Here is a 22,378-nt window from a genome sequence, read left to right as displayed (position 1 = left end):
TATACATTTGTTGTATTTTTCTTGTAATAAACCATAGTAACCATGCATTTACTATGGTGTCACCTCAATAACCAATATTACCATGACATATACAAATCTCTGGCAGTAAAAGTGATAATCAATCTGCCCCCCAAAAATGGTTACTAAACGTTTACAAAAATAAAACCATGGATAATTTGTCTCCCCAAGCAAAAGTAAATTATGATATTTACAAACAAAACATGAACCTGTACACACATCATGACCTTTCATACAGACACACAAAACTTCCCATACTGTTAACAAGTGCCTTTTTATTACAAAAGCTGCATACATTAAAACTGAAGCAACGGAAATACTCGAGATATCACAGTAACCTCACATCTCCCATGTTTTGTCATTTTTAAATACAAAAAGAATGTACAAAAGTGCTTACATGGTGCAAGTATTGAATTAAAGTTACTTTTAAAAAGAGATAACTGATATTTTAAAATATTACTCAGCTGGAAAGAGAAATAAAAGATGAAAAACCTGCAGCAGAAAAATATTCACCCAGTAACATGAGGGCGAGACGCATCACTCACATGACTCAGCTGAATAAATAACACTCATTCACTCTCCCAAAATCTTCCCTAATGGCAGATACGAAAACCTTCCATTTTAAATTCCCATGAACACACACTTTATAGAAGCTCAAGTTAGTTACGTTGAATAAAACCGTTCCCTCATATGGCACGTTGCGATGCACTTTGCCCAATGTTGCATCTTTGCAGCAGTTGGTTTTATTATTATTCGTTTAATATTAAAATGATTATATTTAATAGGTTTAAAAAACGTTTATTTAATGCAGAGCAGTATTTCCTGCAGTTCTGGCTATTGCTTGATTTACACAAATATAACTGGCTGCTACTGTATAGAACTGCATGAGGTTTGATTCTCAATGACCATTGGCTCGCTGAGGTGAAGTCCGAGGGGTTTCTGGTGAAAGACCGACAACGTGTGTGAATAAGGCTGCGGTGAGATTTTGAACTAAACACAGTGTGCTCATCAGCTCAGCTGTGGTTGTCCAGCACATAGGTGCCGTTCCAAGTTAATGCACCATGTACTGCTATGGCTCCAGGTACAGCGTGTCCGAACACCTGGCAGCGGTGCTAATAGCTGTTCTCGTGTCCAGCCAGGATGTAGAGGTTACTGAAAGCTGTAGGGTTATCTGTAGGCCTGCTCTCGAGCACAACCACCCTAAACACAGACGACCAAATATATATGAATACACTAATACGCTTGTAAGAATAAACAGCATATGAATAATACACAAGAGACAAGTGTAAAGAAAGAATGAAAAGGGGTGGAGGAAAAAGATGAGGGGTTGCGTGAGGTTGGTCCCAGCGTGAAGCGGCTCATGTCCTAAGTGGCAGGTGACAGATGAAATTACAGTGCACAGACACCAGGCTGGCAATGCCAGTGTAAATAAAATATGGAGATCAGGTAGGGAGAGTGAAAGAGGCAGGCAACATATTCTAACTAGGGTCCTAGGGTGGAACAGCGGCATTTTGTATTGTAATGTCAATGCAGATCACTTTCCCGGTCAAGAGTAAAAAAAAAGTTTTTAAAACCGAGGTCATTTATCCAGGTGGACTGGGTTGGTAACTAACATACAGACCTCACAAAATGTTAAAATTTTTTGCCCTGATCCTTAGTTCATTCATCAAAAATGCTGAAAGTGTTTAACCTCTTACGAAACACAAAGCTCAGGTAACCCAAATCAACCTGATACCCGAACCGCAGTGCTTCCCTCACTATAGAAACAAATCCAGATGGGGACACCATGTTCTCCCGATCGGCTTTTTTCCCTTCCTGCGTCTCTATTTTTGTTCACTGTGTGTGTTGTTTGATGGCGAGTTTCGGGGAAGGTGACAGGGTGGAGTGATATGTTTCCAGGTGATGAAGAGACAAAGATTAAAAAAAGGTAATGATGTGAGAGAGAGAGAGAGAGAGAGAGAGAGAGAGAGAGACAGAGAGAGAGATACAGGAAAAAGATTTTATCCAGTTCTAACCTGTCTGATCCCAGGAGTCTGAACACTCTGCTCGGGTCCGAAATCTCCTGAGTCACCTGCAGACGTGTGGAAATATTCTTTAGTAAACAATCTACAGAAATAGCAGTGGACGTCAAGATTCAGATGAAAAGGTAATTGGTTGTAATAACACGGAGATCTTTTCCCACCATTGAAAGCGTGATGAATAAAACTGATTTTTGTATTCTTTTGACCAATCCTCTGAACACAACTATTCTCGTAGCCTCTTACCACAGTCATTCAGCCCTGAATGGTATAACAGTACATACTGTACAGTGGTAGAAAAATATCAACAGACTGCTGCATTGTTATTTTTAACACGTGAGTGACAGATTTATGGATTTGCATAAAAAATAGAGAGCAGGATGTGCCTTGACAAGTCAAGGAAAAACGGTTTAGTTTTTTATGGTTGCCAAGCAGCATCACAAGTCGGCATTACTATACAATACAATTAATGGATACCTAACCACACCCCTCTTTACAGACACACCCATTCCAACAAACTTTTAACAATGATTGGAAACATTACACACTTGAGCAAGAAACTCCAATAAGTCGCAGAGCAGGTGCACCACCTGGGTTTTAGGGGAAAGTTCAAACGGCCTAAACGGCCACACACACAAATACACAATCTTGTGCCCTTTACAGTGGAGTCAAAGAAAAGAAAACAGCTGAATTATTCAATCCATTCCTCTCTGGCCAGCTGGAGCTTTTCTGATTGAACATGAATTTTACATCATCCATCACACCCTGTCATCTAAACACACACACACACAGACACACACACACACGCTTGCTTGTCCTCTACACACACACACAATATCATATATCATATAGACAAAGTGCTTCACCTCCAGCAGACCTTTGGCATTTTATTGTTACACACTGCACAGCCAAGAAGCATGAAACTAAACAAACACATATTTAATGCAAATCTATACTATCTTTGTGCATACACATACAAACTCTTCAATAAAATAAGCTTATGTCCCTATGTTAAGGGTGGGTTTCATTTAACAAACACTGTTGCTGAAGGGAACAACTTTTGTTCATTGTCTATGGTTAGGCTTAAAGGAGTAGTTCCCCTTCAAAATTCTGTCATCATTTACCCCCCCCCATCAGTTGCATTGGTTTTGTGTCCATACAATAGAAGTGAATGGGGGGCTCTGCGGTTCCGTTACCATAATTTATTAAAATGTATTATTTTGTTTTCTGCAGAAGAAAGTCATACAGGTTTGAAATGACAAGAGGCTGTGTAAGGCGCGAGTATGACATAATTTTAATTTTGAAGGTGAACTACACCTATAACTAATAAAACTATATTTTTTAGTTTATTAGGAGTCTAGAAGAAGCTATTACAAGTAACAAAAGTGTGGGTTTACCTCATTGGACTTGAAGTTCTTTCCCTGCATCCCATGCTTCCAAAAGGCCAAAACACTGTCCTGCAGACAAACTTAAACGCACATATACAAAAAGTCATCAAAACACACACAAGCAACACAAAAGAACAAAAATGATGACTGCTCAGATTAGAGTAGAAATGAATCGCTCACCTACAGAGTCCACACAGAAATCGAAGCTCAGCTCAGATGCCAGTTTCTTATTAGACTTCAGCTTTCCATGCAAGTTCACTATTTTTACATTCTCTACAACCACATGATCACAGACAAGATTCCATCACAACCCTTTTTAAAATCCTTATTCTTGTTAAATTCATCGCATAAGATTCATCATTGTATGTATTCTTGTTGCAGAAAGATGATGTCACTCACTGTCCAGGCACACGAGTACGGTGTCTCTCTCTAACTGCGTCACGTGGATCGCATCAACCTGGTTCCCACCTACACACAGGTGTACACACAAACCATCAGAAACTATATGTGGCAGATGTGATGAAAAAGTATGTGTGTCATCCGCACCCGAGCCGATCTCTGTGAACCAGGACGAGCAGGAATTGAGATCGATGGTCTGGAAGCGTACGACCTGGCCGGGCTCTGTACCCTGACTGACCGCCACACACATCAGTGGATACTCCTGCTCCGGGACCACCAGCATCTCAAACACACGCAGAGGACTGGGCAGTGGGAAATCAAAGTGCTGCGGGAGAGCGACATAAAAGCTTTATAATGTAATATGCTCTCTTGTTCTATGTTGAGTTTAATTCAATTTCTATCTGGTTTACAAAGTCTGCATGTGTGTGTCAAACCTTTATAAGCATGAATCTCTGCATGGGTTCGTACCACTGCAGCAAAACAATCCCAGACTGCAAAGCACCGCAGAGATACTTATGACCTGTATAGGGATTCCGAACTGACAGAGAGAGAGAGACTGAGAAACTGAATGTGTGTTTGTGTGAGCCCTGTGTCGTGTGATTGTATGTAAAAAACTTTACCAATGCAACACTTATGGCAGCCCTTGGTGTCTGGAATTTTGGTTGTGAGAGCAAATCTCCTGTAAAAAAATCCACCAATCAGACACATACCTTTTCAATATCGGCATCTGCCATTGCTATCATGCTCAAACAGAGAAACTGTGTGTGTGTGTTTGTATGTACCTGGGCAGTATCTTGTCGGGAAACCTGTGGGTGTGGAACTGCGTGGCCAGTCCTGGTTTCCTCAGCTGTTCGAACAGCCCAATCAGATTATGGGAATACAACTGAAATGTCTTCCCTTTAAACGAAAGAAAACGAAAACCTTACAGAAACTACACACAGGATATCACAAGTATAACAACTTCAATAATTTGTGCTGATAAAGATGGAAAGTGATGCCCCGCAGAAATGAACAGCTTTCTCTCCACCAAGAAAAGCTGAGCTATGTAGTTATGAAAGATCAACCAAACAGTGAAAGAATGAGGCCAAAGTGATGGTGTGACACAGGCGGTGGGCATGTTTGCTGAAAAGACAGAGTATTTACCTTCTGATTATGGTGGTATAGACGTTAGAGCAGCAAGCAGTAAAATCAGCCGTGAACAGGGACAGACAGACAGACACACAGAGGGATCATGTAGGTAATGCTTAGATTCTCAGTAACAGAAAGACAGAAGACAGCTTGATCAGATTGTAAAAGGATGTTCACTCAGAAATGTCAATTAGTTATCATTTACTCAGATTACATCCCTGCAATACATGTAAAAGACATTTAGCAGAATGTTAATGCAACTTTTTATATTCAGTATATTATATATACAGTAAATCATCAATCCCATTTGATGTACAGACTCCTTAATGATTGTTTTTTTTCAGAATGTCATTTTGATATCACTGATATCCAGTGTAAATTGTTTGTCAATGTAAAGCTGATGTCTCATTGAAAAATGTTATAATTCCTTTCTTAGGAACCTGTTATAAATGCTAAAGGGTCAACAAAACAAAAAATGCACTGATGATCACAAAATTCATTTTTGAGTGAACTGTCCCTTCAACAAAGCAGTGTGAACTGCTCCCACGTGAGACTCACTCACCTGATAATGACATCAGATTATTATTGATTATGTAGAGCCACGTGCATCGCCGTGGAAACAACTGAAACACATCAACATCATATGATTTCATGGACAATGTTGGTCTGGGTCAGAGGTAAAAAGTCAAGAATTTCAGTTGTACCTGCTCCATGGTGGCTTCATGAAGCTCATTCAGGTTGAGAGTGTAGATACCGTCCTCTGTGCCAAATATCAGATACTGGTCTATACACAATCGAACACAAGATATAGTGTCACATTAAAACAGCAAAAATAAAATGACTGTCTAAGACAGTGATGTTTGTACTCATGTATATGTTGGACTGATTTGTTCTAATGTTTTCATTACTGACACGGAGCATAAGACTCTTTACCTTTAGTATCCGGGTGAATCCATGATGTGGCACAGTTCATTTTAAGAGGGCAACCATCAAACACCTTTGAGAAGCAAGCTCCCATCTACAGACACACAGACAGAAGATGAGAAAATATGAGCCTGTTGAATCTGAATAACTGACAGATGGGAAAGTATTAACATGCAAAAACAGCAACAGAGTGATGCCACTCACCAGGACTTTAGGTGTGGGCGGCAGACCATTTATAGCCGGTTTCTATAAAAAGATCATGCTCCACTTTAGCACAAAAATGAAAAGCAATATTCTGCAGTCACACATAACGTCTCAGGACAAATACACACACACGCACACACACTTACAGGGAAATCCTTTCTGTCTTTCCTCTGGAGGCGACTGGGAGTTGACTTTGAAACATCTCCATTCAGACTTCCATCTGAATCATCTTCTGCAGAGAGATAAAGGGAGGTTTTATTCTTTCATGTAAAAGAGTAGTGGTGTGGTTCAACCAACGACTCACTCCACCCTCCACTCCCTTTCGAAGCACTGATGTGCGTCAGGCTATGGCGAAAGGTGAATAGGTCTGACGCAGAAATAAAAATCTGCCTCAAGGGGACCCGTGGTATGTAGATAGAAACAGCTAATTTTTAGGTAACAGGTTGCTGCACACTTTGTAAAATCAAATTAAAGACTTTTTAAGTTGTTTAAGACCTGAACAAAGAAAAAATAATAAACATTTTATACAGCAGAACAAACAGCCTTTAACACACAATTAACATATGTCCACATTTTTACTCAGAAGAATGAAATAATCAAAACAGATACATCTCAAACAGGTACATCATATTTTCCAGAAGCCTTTTCCTTTTTCTTTCGCTTCGTGAAAGACGAGAAAGCCAAATATAAGGTTTAGATGGGCAAAAAGCTTAAAAGGGGGCGTTCAGCGACAAGAAAGCGCTTATAAGATATTACAAAAAATTATTTGAACTAAAGTTTTAGTGTTTCAAGTTGTTTTTTGCCATCTTGCAGGTAGCCTCATACTCATTGCTTGCACCGGCTAGCCAATCTCTATATTTCATATCTTGGAGCCAAATCACATTAAACTTACATTTACACATATTTTCTCTTCTGTTTGTGCGCACAGGAGACGACTGTACAAAAGCAGATTGTCACGTGAGCGAGCAAACCCACAAAGAATAAAATAAAACATCACCAAATTAAAACAATATATTTAACGTAATATTAAGTATTAAAATATTAAACAAAAGGTGTCTTATAAAATTTAAGACCTACCATAAGTGAAAATAAGACCATTACTTTATATGGCCTTAAATGAAAAAATGTAATGAAGCATAACGCTTCATCATGTATGGTCTTTATACACCTCTGAAGACATAATATTGCATTTCTGTTAATGGATCATCCAAAAAAATAATAATATTAAATAGTACACAGCACCTTTCAAATATTCAATTGTTCATTGTACAGCTCTCTAAAAACACTTGTTTCTAATGGTCAACGACCTAAAACTATTCATTACTTTTATAAAATACACAAATTCACCTATACATAATAAGAAAGATCGGATTATTTCTGTTAAAGAATGGAAACGGCGTATACACACTATGGACTGTGTGCCTTACCATTGTCTGCATTGTGTGACAGAGGGCCCAGGCTGCTGACGCTCACAGACATGTAATCAGACTGGTTATGATCAGTGTTGCTTCCTCTCTCAGGTGTGCTCTGTATGCGAGCCACTGGGGCCGGCCCGTTATCTGAACCTTGGAACCTTCGCACCGTCTGAGAGCCGTCGCTCAAACAAAATTCTTCAGATACACTGGAGGGCCGTGCGTGAGGGGGCTAATGAGACAAAAGCCTTAAATTGTACTAAACTGTGTAACTAAAACCATGCATTCAGACAGACACACACACTCAAAGTTACCTTAGGAGGCAGAGGTGGAGGACCCTGTTTAAGAGTCGAGCTGTGGACAGAGAGAGAGAGAAATGATTTACCTTGTCTCTGTTATGCATCTCTCTGATGTCTTCTAAAAGTAACATCAGTACTTACATATCAACTTCCTCAAAGGCATCTTCTAGTGGAGCCATGTGTCCCCTGTAGCAACAAACAAGAGAGAACACAAAAACAGAACCATGAGTTACTTAGAACAACACAATGTTTTTTTTCTGTTCGTTTCATATGCTTTGCTCTCTTTGCCTTGCAGTCAGAGCTGATCCTTTCTATTCGCAAACTACGTACGTTGCGTAGGGCCCCTGCACCACCAGGGGGCCTCCTTAAGTAACGAATCAAAAGCACTGTTAGGTAAACAAGATGTGGATTAAAAAGTGTTACAAACAGGAATCGTTTGGAAATTTTCTTTTTAATAATTTATTATGCGTGCAGGTGATGACATGTGCTTAATATGAGATGCGTCTTTAATTATGACCTTGGCTTTAAAACAAAGCTATCCGTCTGTAGCGGGGAAAAAACGACAACAACTTGAAGCAAAAGAACAAGGCGGCATGTGTTTTTGTACAATTTCAAAGTCTTTTTTAGTTTTGCCAAATTATGCAAGTACAAATTTAGTATTTGTCCACTGGCATACAGGTTGGACTGTGGATGTTCGATAGACGTGAATTTAGGGACTGTCTCGAAAGTTACATACACATTCATATTCTAACCTAAAGGCTTAACCTGCTAGTACCACCTTCTACCAGCTACAGGAACACAGTAGCTGTAGCACAGCATCTTTGACACTTTCAGTGTTCTTGGGAACATTTTGTTAGAACACAGTCCAGGTTTCTTTGGGTCCGTTACGTATCAGTGTTATAACACCTATGGCTCACATCAAACACACATCATTACCGTAAAAATAACTCCTCCTCAACGCTCTTCAGAAGACTCCTTCAGCAGAGGAGTGCACAAGGGTAAAGACGGAAAGAGGAGAAAACAACAGAAAAATCAAAGTAGAGGGACAGACACACTGACAGTTTGCAGACAGGCAAAAGGAACAGGAAGTGATCAGAGAAGTTAGAGGGATGATGGTAGCCATACAGGAAAGTGATTGCTGGAAGTGTGTTCTTGCAGTCGCCAGTTGTAATGACCATCAAAATGAGGATATGTTTACCTGGAGGAGATGGGACCTTCTACACTTGGGCTCCAGGGGGATGAGAAATTATTTTCTTTAGTCACATCCTACACAAAGACATCAAGTATTTTACCTTCTTCAAACACATAATCTGAAAATCAGATTTTCTGAAATTGCTCAGTGAAGTTTATTCTCACCATCTCGGTACTTGCTTCTGTCTCCTTCATCATGGGGGGCTCAAACTTAAACTTGTCAACTGAAACAAAAAAACAAGATAAATTAATAGACATATATCAAAATAAACATCATATTACTTCACTGGTGTATTGACCAGCAATGCCTTTGTGAATATAAATAACATCCTTTTACAAACTCATCCAGCACTCCTCTGTAGAAGTCTATTTTATACACAAGACAATCTGTTTCAGTTTTCAATCAAACTTCCTACATGTTATATCATTCCTCCACCACCGGGGGGCTCAGGTTGTATATTTCTATGTGAACTAACATGTACAGGTAACTCCTTTTCCATTTATGAACAGTAATACAGACAAACGTCACAAGAGAGCTGAGAATGCACAATAATGTGATGTTATCAAATGTGTGTGTGTGTTTCAATACGGTTTAAAAAGCATCCATGAGCAAATACCCAGAGAACTGTATTCTAGACAAATAATGTCTAATAATGAAGAATATTAAATATTTTATTACAAATATTAGATTACGTAGTTTGCATAACTCTATTCTGGCCATTTTAAATAATAGCAGAGCATGAGAAGGTGTGTCCAAACGTTTGTCTAATACTATTTGTACACACTCATTTGACAAACTGGTTAAACATTTGTGAAACTGATCTGCACCAGAGGCAGTGTGGTTACAGGACAACACTCATCACCGTCATCATCACACTCAGGCATGTGATTGACAGGTACACCTACAGTTGATCTGTGACTGGGTTTTTTCCGCGCGAGAATTCCTGCTGTGAGTCGAGCGGATGGTATGACGCTGTGCGAGCGGCTGCCAAGCAGAAAGACAGAACACAGTCAAATGACCCATTTTACCGCATTTATACTGTCTTTCATATGTTTACACATTTAAAGTTACGTGCACACTCATACACAGATCATGTGACTATTATGTACCTACATTTACATGCTTTTATACACAAGCAGACACAACTAAAATGTTTTTGGACTTTTTGGAGACTCTCAAACACATATTTGCACTCACACATATCTGGCACATTTATTGACATGCAATAAATGCTCTCTCACGGTCACACAGATACACACAGGTCATGACCATTACCTCCAGGTCATCTTCATCTCCCTGGTTGTAGGGAGACTGATGATTATCTGGGTTGTTCATCTTATCAAGCAGCTCTAGAGCTAACCGTCGAGTCAATCCTGTCTGAGCCATAAACGTGTACTGCACACACACATAGATGATGTGGTTGTTAAATGCTGCTTTGGATGTGTGAAGATGTTTTACACATAACACCACAAAATGAGTCAAAGCAGACGGTAGCATGTAATATAAACCTTGAGAACGAAGACTAAGGAAATGTTTACCGCAAGTAGCTTCTCAGCTGTTGGTCTCTTCTTGGGGTTCTTTGTGAGAGCAATTTTAACAAAGTTATGGAAAGGGGTAGACCTGCAAGAGACAGAAAGAGAGACTGATGTTTAGATTGATGAAACACACCAACTTATTAATACTTTATAGACCGTTTCATTGGACTGTTTGTTGACCAGTCCAGCTATTGGCTAATAATATAACTATATATATTTACTTATTTATATTAAAATGAATTTACATGAATACATTAATGTGTAATAATTGTATTAATTAAACAATTTGTTGAATGGGCCATGTAACTTTGTTGTGTTTATGTTTAGCAAAGTACTGGCTAGTCATACTTTTACCTTGCTAGCTAATGTAACTTGTTATTTCTTTAGCTTGTTATCAGAAATAATCTACATGAACTCAATTCTTTGCGGATGTGTACCGGAAGTTAAGTTTGGGTCACAGAGGCGCAGTAAAGTTTGTTGTTGCTTTGAAACCGTCTATAGATCCTATAGAACACTCACCATTTGTTCTTGTCCTTTAACTTGGGAGGTTGAAAGCTGCTTTTAGACATCAGAAACAAAGCCCTGCAAAAAGAGATGTGTGCGAATAAGATAATAGTAATTTTGTGAAGATGCGCTTGCAGTTCAATGGTTAACCAGCTGAACCAGTGTATGTTTGTGTACCTCATGGGATGCAGGTCAAACATGGGAGGCTGAAGCTCTGCCAGTTCTATGGCTGTGATTCCAACAGCCCAGATATCACAGAGTTGATTATAACCCCCGTTCTTTTCTACTGCTGCCACCTCTGGAGCCATCCTACACAAACACAAAGATTACAATACATGCTAGTCATGTACTCATTCATAATTGTACATAATAGTATATGCACACCACACAAAACCATTAAAATAAACAACAAAATGCATATAAAACTATGCACAAATATATAATAAACAGCATAATTTAAGCTTGTTGAGTAACATTTTTGCCTCATGAGTTCCACACGGGACCTCACATGCACTTTGCACTTGTCTTTCCTTGTCTGGTCGACTGTAAGTTGGCAGAACCAACCCACTATAAGCTGCAGTTTCCAATCACAGAAATCCTAAGTGAAGCATTTAGGCTTAAACATGCGGTTTATTGGTTTTAAATGTTTGGTTGCCAATCATTTCGCTGCCTGAATTCCATCCAAATTCAGTTTTTATGGTAGATTGTCTGTCTTAAGATCCAGATGATGAAATTCTATCCACATTTCCAGCACTGTTAAAGACAAAGGAACCTAATGTTCCGTGATATTCTATCAATTCTAGTGAGAATTTAAATCATGTTCTGGACTTTCCAAAAATACTTTTGCCTCTTTATCATGCACACATACAGACAGAACATCACAGCACACAGACAGACATAGACATGAGTAACATCTCAAATATTTACACATCGCACGGCTTACCAGTAAGGCGTCCCAATAAAGGATTTTCTCTTTGCCATGGTGGCTGTAATTTTAGCAGCCACTCCAAAGTCCGCTGAAAAAACAGGAAAAAAAACATTTCATGAATTCACATTCAGTAACACGCACAGATGCACAGTGCAAGTGTAAACCTCTCACCTAATTTGACATCACCATTGTCTGTAAGCAGAATATTCGCCCCCTACAGAATCAATAATAAGAGGCTCATAAACACGCACAAAGTGATCAGAAAATTGCTCGATTTATTGAGCTTCATTACCTTGATGTCTCTGTGCATCTTCCCTTTGGCGTGCAGATATCCCAAACCCTAAATAAACACAACACTCTCTTAGATTGTATATACACACACACACACACACACACACACACACACTAATGTAGGAATGTCAGCATTGAGAAAGGATCTAACCTGTAATGTTTCTCTGCACACATAGGCAATCTGAAGTTCAGAGAGGGGTCCTGTAACTACACATGCACATACATATCACTTTCAGCAGTGCTGTAAAGGGAAAAGCGTTTTTCAAACAGACAATGGATTTACCATGATAAATGTCCTGTAATGATCCTCCGCCGCAGTATTCCATACAGATCCACAACTTCTCACGGCTAGAGACCCAAAGAGAGAGATGTGTTAAATAGATTTCCTTAAAGTAATATCTATTTTAAGTTCACTGACATTATTGGTGGTTCGTGTATTTAAGCGTTTGTTACCAGAGGTAGCTGCCAAAGTAAGCCACAATGTTGTGATGGGTGCATTCCTTCACCATAAAGATCTCTTGCTGGATGATAGAAAAATCGTCACCTAGAAAAGAGAGATAATGTGAATGTTAGTCCTCAGAATTTCAGAATCACTAGCTGATGGCAGGAGAAATGAAAGATCAGAAAGACTGTTGATGCAGAGATGAGAGATGGAGAGCAGATGTTTGAATGACAAATGCTTCCTTCTCTCTCTTCCATAAACTGATCATTAGCCAAACTTCCTAGTGCTTGACTCGTGTTTATAGCACACACATTCCCATAAACAATTCTTATAATATATTTAAACCATTTCAAGTCATATAAATCTGGGAATTGTCCTGCAATGGATTTTTAGGAAAGAGATAGAAATACAATGTCAGTAAACAAAGAGATCTCATTCCCCATTTACTGCGATAGTAGGGAAAATAATATTTGTGTTGAGCAGAGCCCTTATACAGGTTTGGAACAATCTGGGGTGAGTAAATAATGACAGAATTTTCATTTTTGGGTGAACTATCCCTTTAATGTGGGTGACAAACTCCAACATAAAAAATAAACCTATTCCTTATCTACTGTGTATATTACATTGTATATCATTTTATTAAAAAACAACGTAAACGAAAAGTTCACTCTGTTTTTCTAACTACCAAGAAACTGAGCATTTCTTAGCTTCTGATCTATAAAAGAAGAGTCGCAAATAAAGATATCAGCCAAACTCATAAATCCAGTGAAACCTCTTTGCAATCTTCTCTTTCAGAGCAGTGACTCACACGACACCCTTATGTTTTAAACAGCTCCGTGCCCTGTGTGAGTCAATAACCAAGCATCTTCTTCACTTTAAACACATGATCCGTTTATGACTATGGCTTTGGAATAGTGAATTAAACATTGGATTCAGCAGATGGCGCTTTTTTTCATTATTTCTAAGGCTCTCTGTGTGTGTTCAACTTATGAAAGGATGACAACGTGAGAAAATTATAAAAGTGAATTCTGTTTTTATTTTCTATTATAAATAAACCTCCTCTTATGCTGTTAAACCTCAAGTCTGATAGATGTGAACTGACTGTAGCCACTTCTCTATTCCAGTGCAGACCTTTAAAAACAGAACCCCACAAACTGAACACAACACCTCTGTTTCAAACATCACTGCAATTCTGACACAACATTCATGAGAACACCCAAAAACACACGCACACATCAGCTGGAACAGGACGAGCCTTCGCTTTCAACACCTCAGACACAGAACTATGCCCTGGGACACATCACTTTGTGTGTGCGTGTCTGTAAGAAAAACTAAAATCTACACAGTTATGAACATCTATGAGCCTACCAGAGTTGACCACTTCCTCTTCACTTAAAACAAACAGGCCATGCCTAAGAGCATGTGTCTATGAGATGATGTAAGAGAATTGTCTTTCTGTGTCTGTATCTGTGAGAAAGACCAGCTGGGTATATGTCTCAATTCTGTCAGCTTACAAAGCATAAGGCATTTCTCAATAGACAAGCTTCTACTGTAACATACAATAAAAAACATACTAATGTCCACGCCCCTGTGGCTGCAATGGCCAAGCCCCTGAACCATTTGAACTGGAGAACTCATAATACAACGGTGTGTGAGATTATCCCATAAACATTATTTGTATACATTAACAGCTGTAATTTAAATTGAGTCAAAAATATTGCGGTCTTCTAACTAAGTGAATACTACTTATACTTTTACACATTTTCATTTTAGTCATGTGATGACACGTTGGCCACACATCGCACATATTCTGGACAACCTGTAATTACAGCATGTTGTGTGTGGGTTGCCTTTCGGACAGGAAGTCTATTTTAAATTTCATGTTTTACAAACAGTTTGGTGTCCTCTTTGAACATGATTGGACAGCAACAACTACTATTGTCTGCAACAAATGCATTGTACTGCGTCTGCACTGGAAGCGACCAATATCATGCTACACTGAGGCAGTCTACAGTAAAAACTGCACGTCAACATACAAACCACAAACCAATCTTTAAGGGGTCATATTGAATGGCTAAAACAAACATTATTGTGTGTATTTGGTGTAATTTAGGGTTAGCGTTTATGCAGTTTAGGGTTAAACAACACATTAGTTTTCACATACTGTGCATTACTGTTGGATCAGCCTTGAAAGCATATTGACAGCTGATAATTTCATCCGGTACCATGTGAGTTAAAGCCCAAATATGATCCAGAAAAAGCATTTGACCAAGTGGATTAATCAACTTTGCCAGCAGATTGTAACAGATCGGTAGGGTTTTATTTAGAAAAATGATTAGGTTTAACAAGCTAACTTCTTGAGCTGCCTTTGACGCCGTGTCTCGATGCAACGCGACAAAGTCAATAAAACATACAGCAGGTAAAATAAATACTGAACAGGTCACAATTTTTCACAGTAAATATATTTCTCAAGGTGCTGTTGACATGGAATTTTCACCAGATGTTGTTAACATCCCAAATAATCCATACATACAAAGAAAACTAAACAAATAAATTCTCAAATAAGTTTTATGTAATCAAAATCTTGAAGGTTCCGTGGGTCTCTTCTATAAACTCTCTGATCTTTAGTTCTTTCTATAGATCTTCTACTAAATTCAAGTCAGGTGATTGGCTGGGCCATTCTAGCAGCTTTATTCTCTTTCTCTGAAACCAATTGAGAGTTTCCTTGGCTGTGTGTTTGGGATCATTGTCTTGCTGAAATGTCTACCGTCGTTTCATCTTCGTCATTCTGGTAGATGGCAGCAGATTTTGATCAAGAATGTCGCTGTACATTTGTCCACTCATCATTCCTTCAATTATATAAAGTTTGCCAGTGCTGTATGCTGAAGAACAGCTCCACACCACGATTTTCCCACCTCCAAACTTTACTGTAGGTATGGTGTTTTGGGGGTGATGTGCAGTGCCATTTGACCTCCAAACATGTGTATTATGGCATACAAAGAGTTAAATTTTGGTCTCATCTGACCAGACTATATTCTCCCATTATTTCACAGGCTTGTCTAAATGTTGTGCAGCAAACTTTAAAAGAACCTCAACATATACTTTTATCTTTTTGCACCTCCCGGTCTTCACGTGTTTAATACTTTTTCCCTGTCTAGTATTATTTTATTATACATATCTTCATTTGTTTTGTTTTCTTTGTATTGTATTGATTATTATTTGGATTCATCTGGTGAAGATTTCATTTCAACAACATCTTGAGAAATATATTTACTGAGAAAAATGGTGATGTGTTCAATTCTTATTTTATCCACTGTATTATGATGAGGCATTTGTTGCATCCAGCAGGGACAACATTAGTTCCACCTCTTTTAACATTTGGAAAGCCATGGCCTTTTAGCGGACAAAGTCAAACAAACTTACGTAAGGTTGATTAAACTTACCCTTCAAACGTGTTCTGGAACGGACATACCCCGAGTAAGCAAAGTTTGGGTTAATCAACCCAGAGTTCAGGGTTTAGCTTTCTGGAAGACACCACAGGTGTTAATCTGCTGCACACACTCGGATTTTGGAGTTGTGCAGTTTTGGAACAGTGTTGTAAATAAAACTTAACCACCGATTTCTAATTGTGTCCTCACATATAAGAGACTGTGACAATAAAAAACATTTGTTTAGCCTAAAACTAGAAATACTACCAGATGAATTCATCTGTAACCTTAATGATCCGATCTCTCCGCTCTCCACTAACCAAACACCATCTATGGGGCTCAACCGAGGTGGTACTAAATCAGGAACTAGGTAATGTACCAGGTGGAAATGCCCCAAAAGTGAGCTGTATTGCGCAGTTCCGTGCAGTACTATACAGTGGAACTTCATGGAGACAAACATATCTTGCATTCTAGAAATAATGATTATGTTCACTGCAAACATTGTGATAGCATCTTATGGTACAATGTGATTAGGGTTGCAAAAAATCCGGGCCGCGATGTATGCAGAGAACCCGCGTGCAGACGGAGATGCGCAAAGCGCAGGAGAAGGAGATCAGATGGGGCATGCACCCTCGTTGTCTGATATGTTCAGTGAAATCCTGCAAGAAAGTGCCTCAAATAATAGGTAGTCTATTCTGTTCTTAGGCTTCCATATACTTGACTATAAGATTGTAGCCATATTTCTGCTAGATATTTTTTATTTGATAAAAATGTTTATTTATGCACTGGCCCTATTTGAATACACTAGCTCAAATCTTTCTACGATGACAAGCTCAACCGCTCAACAGCTAGATGGTTATCTGTCTGATGTCCCCATCCCCAGAAGTGCTGTACATAATGAGTAGGGTCAAGTTAAACATTTAAGTTTCAATTTTATGTTATGCTGTGCATTGTTGCAATGTGCTAAATAAATATTTGCATAATTTGTAATTGATTTATTCTGTAATATTAAAGTTAGTACAAGGTCATAGCCATAAATGCCATGGTACTAATAATTGGCATCATTTATTTCGGTGTTTCGGTGTTCGACCTTGGTTTCCTCTTTTTCGGTTTCGGCCAAGAATTTTCATTTCGGTGCCTCCCTAAAATGTGATCTATCATTCGTTTGTTTACTTGTATTATTATTAAAGACAGACGTCTGGTGTGGGATCTATTGGCATCCGTAACAACAAAAGATAAAACCCCAGCAATTGAAAATAAAACCCAATCTTAACAACCTCTCTATGGTACAGCCAGCGGTCTGTGGTCATTCTAGCAATGAAAGGATAAAGACGTTTGGATCAGCCCAAATTCTAGGTCCACCGCATTTAAAACTCCTCGTTCCAATTTACTGATAATTTATGACTTTGTTTTAATTAGTCTTTTTATACCTTTATAGATTTATATTTAACATTTCCACCAAACTATGACAAAACCACTCATCTCATAAAATCTTCCAGACTTCGTCATAAATCTTAACAGACATTCCACTACTTTGGAACAGCTGGTGAGTTCTGATTGAATGTTTTAAGGGGGAAGAGTGCAAACCAGCCAATGAAAGAGCAAAGAAATCTACATGCATCCTCAGGGGAACATATCTAAGCTCTTTCGTCCGTTTTTGCAGCAGGCGGATACTGTAACCACTAAAAAAAGTTGTAAATCAGGTCAATTTTTCAGTTCTGCATAAGCTACTGCTTGTGGTCAGGAGACAAGTATTGCTCACACACGCACACCCTCTGCGAGACAAAACACACATTTGCACACAAAAACCAGACATGCATATGACGGCCCTCTTTGAAGAAGGCAACTTACATACAAGTACCAGAGAGACTTCTAAAAAGGCAAACACAGACACAAGTTCACACCTGCTTTCCAGGTGGACACCATTCCGTTACAGGGGAAATAACGTATGTATTTCATACACTGGTTTGCAATAACTACAATCCGTCACGAATGACATAAAACAATCTTGATAATTTAGAAAATGCTGCTCTTCTTCATTTTCACACATACACACTTGGACCAGATGTCCTTCTGGCGGCATCACGTCTCACATCACAAACAGGGATGGCTAATGCCTAATGGAATCCCTGTTTTCTTCACTCAATGCTATAGAAGGACATTTCGTCAATGTGTTGCGACAGACATGTTTACACAATCAGAATGTGTGAAACTTGCTCAATTCGTAATCGTTACTGTCGTTCTCTGGCCTAAAGACCTTTCGGTCCAATCTAACCAAAGAACCAGATAAATATTGAATCGATTCTTTGATTTTGTGGCGTGTCATTCCAAAAAAAACGTCATGCTCGCTGAAAACCACTGGGTGAGATGTTCCATCCCCAAGCGCTTAAGTAAATTGGTTTTAACTTTGTGCGATTTCTCTGTTGACGCTTCTTTGGTTAAAAACAAAACAGGATGTGTCACACAAGCTACGCCGCTTACTTTACACAGCATCACTCTGAAGACAACACAATGCTCTCATACTCACCAGGCTCGAGTTTGATGATCTTCACTGCTGCAAGTTCTCCAGTAGAGATGTTTCGAGCCTGGAGAACACAAAGCCAGACAGAACATTTTAGAGAGCAGTTTCTAAACACTGGAATGTGTGTGTTTGTGTGTGTGAGATTCGTGTCTCGGTCTCTTCGTGTCATCGTTTCCAAATGGAAGTAGGTCGAGAGCCTTCAAATCACACAGGCAAACACATTGATACATTTGAGACAGATTTAAAGGCTGTTTAAATGAGAACCATTCTTGCATTTAAAAGCAGACAGGATGACGTCTCCAAAATGTGTACACGGACATATTTGGAAAAATGTTAGCAACTGACATTTCTGGGACATCATTGATGTTTTACCAAACATCTTTTTTTATGTTCACCAGAACAAAGAAATTTACACAGGTTTGGACCAACTTCATGGTGATTAAATTATAACAGCATTTTCATTGTTGGGAGGAGTATCCCTTAAACTGTATTTCAGACTAGACTTTTTTTTACCGAAAGAACGTTCATAAATAACAAGTGAATGTGGTATGTGACTGCTCCGATCTTCACTGTATAATAAAACACACAGTAGCGTTAATATGGCAGCAACATGTTATCTGTACCAGATAAGTGAACAAGAAGAAAGTATACAAAAGCAAATTAACCCTAATTTAGTGGTCTACAGTAAACTATTACTAAACCTAACTATATGATGTAGTCAACTAATGCTAGTGACACTAGTGTTAAGTTACTAAACACAAGTAAACTACACTTCAGATCTCTTGTGGACTTTAATGTTAGTTTACTGATATCATGATTGACTGCAGTATTGTTATGCATTTCTGAGTGAAGCATAATATTAAATAGAAATACAGAGGGCGTGGCGTATTTTTGGAAATTAATTGGCGTTTCTTTCAGGAATGGAGCCCACAGCAGACTGACAGTTGGAGGGGAGGGGCTAACATATGTTCTGCCCAAGCTGTCGAACTGATGTCATCACAAAAGCATCACCATTTCAGAGTGAAGCACACAGATTTTAATTATAGATTACGTAGACAAAAAATTAATAATTTATTTTGGATTGACCTGTACGAACGATCACAAAACTATCAATGTACTATTAATTAAATAGGGTCCATTTTGATTTCATAATTTCATTTAAAGCAGTCAGCAAGATCAAGGCAATACTCTCGTATCCAAACAGGAAGTTCGTCTAGCAAAAAATAACAGTAGCAGTGAATGAAATATACACACACATAAACTGCAGTACTGAATGAATGGAAACTTCGACATCCACCAGATTTCCAAGCACTTCCAGACCACCAGTTTCTTTCAAATTCCTAGGGGACACTGTAAGTGCATGTCTGTCTGTGTGCATATTTAGCCTCCAAATAAACAAATTAAACACTCATGTTGCTCTCCCAACCCAAGTCGTAGTCAGGAGGAAAGTCATTTCATTGTTAGTTATTTATTAGTGTTGCTTAAACAAGCTTATGTGACTGGATATTTGCCTTTATGCAAGATTACACATTTGACCAAAGTATTAAAATTTGGCACGTAACTTGCCAAGTAGATAGGAAAGAATTGTGCATATGAATTCTGGACAAAGTAGTGAACGCCACACGCTCGCCCTCATTTCCAAATGTGTTTTTAGTTTGTTTGAACTATCACAGACTGAACACAGAACTTCACTGTAGTGTTTGCTGTGTCTATTTACATCTTATCACTAACCAAATTGGAAAAGTAAAATAATAAAAAGTAAACACACATGGCATGGATATAGCGAATATTTTCCCAGGAGCTGGTACGGAGACATATTCTGACTTTATACAGCATTTTCTCAACTGAGGGTTCTAGGAAGGTAGTAGATGCAAGTTATTTTAGTCGTTCAGGAAAGAGTCACTTTCCATCCAAAGCCTGAAATTAAATTGACGGGCACATTCCCCGAGTGGTATGACAGTGCAAAATTAAAACATTTTGGCAGCAGCTGTGCGTGTAGGGGGTTGTTTTGGCACTACTGTATTTTAAAAATGGCGATCAAGACCCAAATCTCAGTTGGTTAGTTTTCCTTCAGGGAAAAAACATCACATTATACTTCTTTAGCCCTCGTAATGTCTGCTAAAGGGCCCGAGATGGTCCCTTGTGAGTCTCAGTTTCTACGTATTTGCGTTCAGTACCTTATAGACATCTCCATATGTTCCGCTGCCAACCCTCTGGATCAGCTCAAAGTCGTGCTGTGGATTTCTGCGCTGTATCTCCCCTCCGGACCGGCCCAGCAGATCCATGCTGTCGGGCTGGAGGATTTACTACTCTAATGACCCAGATTCAGTTTCAAACCAGACTTATGATCCACATCCCCCTGAAAAAATAAAGGAAAACAGAAGAGTGATTATAACATACATACTTGAGATAATCAGACAACTAATGCAAATAGACTTTATCTTTGAGCAAATCAAACCAGATTTCATAAGTGAACATGATCATATAGAAATAGTCATGTTAAGAAGTGCTGATATTAGACCAAAATGAAAATTTGTGTATAATTATTGCCATATGACAAATTATGGACATGTCATGTAATATTAAATAACAATCATTGACAAAATAAACATGCATTTTCATCTTTCGTATAACAAGCTTCAACTCTTAAATAACATAGGCAGTAAGTTAAACTGTGGCACTAAAATATCCGTGCCAAGCTAAGTTACTCGGCTAACTTCTGCTAACTAAGCGCACACAATCACTTATAGCTTAAAACTTAAGAATACAACCTAAATGCACAGATACATAACGTTACACAACACAAACAATCATTTAAACCTCACTGAAATAAAGTTACATTTTGTGACATTTTCAACGCTGTTGTCAGTGACAGTAAAGTTTAGCAGAAGCTAATGCTAACGCCATGAAACTCACAACGTCACACTCACCAAACTCACTAAATCACTTAAATACAAAAATAGTTTGCAGCTCACCATTTGCGCTGTTGGTATTTATCCACCGAGCCCATGATAATCGCAGTTTTCCTAAATATTAAAGATCATTCTGCGTCGAAATAACCATCCGAACAGGAACAGAGAAGAGCAAACTAACTTCAACTGAAGCCAGATCAGACCCAACACACACATGCACTCACACGCATTCTCACACATACACACACGCATTTGGATTTGCCAGTGCAGTCAACAACTGAGCTGCATACAGATAGAATAGAAAACCTTAACATAGGTCATATAAAATGTTTATTTTTAGAGTTTTGCATATAATGTACATTAACAGAGTGCACTGTAAACAGGTGACACGCTAAAGTTTCTCATTCGTTTGTTTTTGTGCTTTATTTTCATAAGAAATAAATGCACTTTTGTACAAATATGTTGCAGTTTACACACTAACAACAAATTTGCTGTTTTAATTTCCTGGTGTCGTTTATCATTTTCTAGTAGCCGTGGATATCTGTTCTTATCTTAAATACAATTAGTTAAAGTGCGTGAAAGATAAAACCTTATTATCCCTGAAACGCGTGCGTTTGGCGCCATCTAACGGACATAAGCGGATCAACACGTGTGGCGAAGCTTATGAATGTTACAAAACGAAGGCTTATTATTTAATATAACCGAGGCGACTTAATTGGGCTTATTTCGATAAACCCAATTGCTGCCGTATAAACCAATACTTTAAAGGATTTTTTACAAATATCACAGTAGCGTATTTATTCAGTTTCACGTGACGTGCATTCTAGCAATTCTA

At 38.6% G+C, this 22,378-nt stretch overlaps 1 protein-coding gene across 2 annotated transcripts; it reads right to left on the bottom strand.

The window, feature by feature from the left end:
* Positions 1-273: 273 nt before the first annotated feature.
* map4k5 (mitogen-activated protein kinase kinase kinase kinase 5) lies at positions 274-21,759 on the bottom strand. 2 transcript variants are annotated; one of them, XM_079473226.1, is made up of 33 exons: positions 21,607-21,759; positions 20,809-20,990; positions 18,638-18,695; positions 12,694-12,784; positions 12,524-12,588; positions 12,392-12,447; positions 12,242-12,289; positions 12,121-12,163; positions 11,965-12,037; positions 11,199-11,330; positions 11,037-11,099; positions 10,521-10,602; positions 10,258-10,377; positions 9,888-9,966; positions 9,147-9,205; positions 8,989-9,056; positions 7,932-7,976; positions 7,806-7,845; positions 7,507-7,723; positions 6,226-6,311; positions 6,080-6,121; positions 5,885-5,969; positions 5,656-5,735; positions 5,514-5,574; positions 4,606-4,720; positions 4,444-4,502; positions 4,258-4,361; positions 3,971-4,148; positions 3,824-3,892; positions 3,605-3,697; positions 3,434-3,504; positions 2,034-2,089; positions 274-1,218 (listed from the first exon to the last, which is right to left on the bottom strand). In XM_079473226.1, the coding sequence occupies exons 2-33, from the start codon at positions 20,914-20,916 to the stop codon at positions 1,131-1,133; spliced, it is 2,634 nt and encodes an 877-aa protein (XP_079329352.1). In that variant the 5' UTR covers positions 20,917-20,990; positions 21,607-21,759; the 3' UTR covers positions 274-1,130. The 2 variants fall into 2 exon arrangements, with proteins under 2 accessions (XP_079329352.1, XP_079329351.1); XM_079473225.1 differs by having other exon boundaries at positions 3,824-4,148.
* Between the last annotated feature and the right edge of the window lie 619 nt (positions 21,760-22,378).

This window comes from Barbatula barbatula (assembly GCF_947034865.1).
Source record: "Barbatula barbatula genome assembly, chromosome: 14".
In the NCBI taxonomy this organism is placed as follows: Eukaryota; Metazoa; Chordata; class Actinopteri; order Cypriniformes; family Nemacheilidae; genus Barbatula; species Barbatula barbatula.
This window is presented reverse-complemented; position numbering and strand designations above follow the sequence as displayed.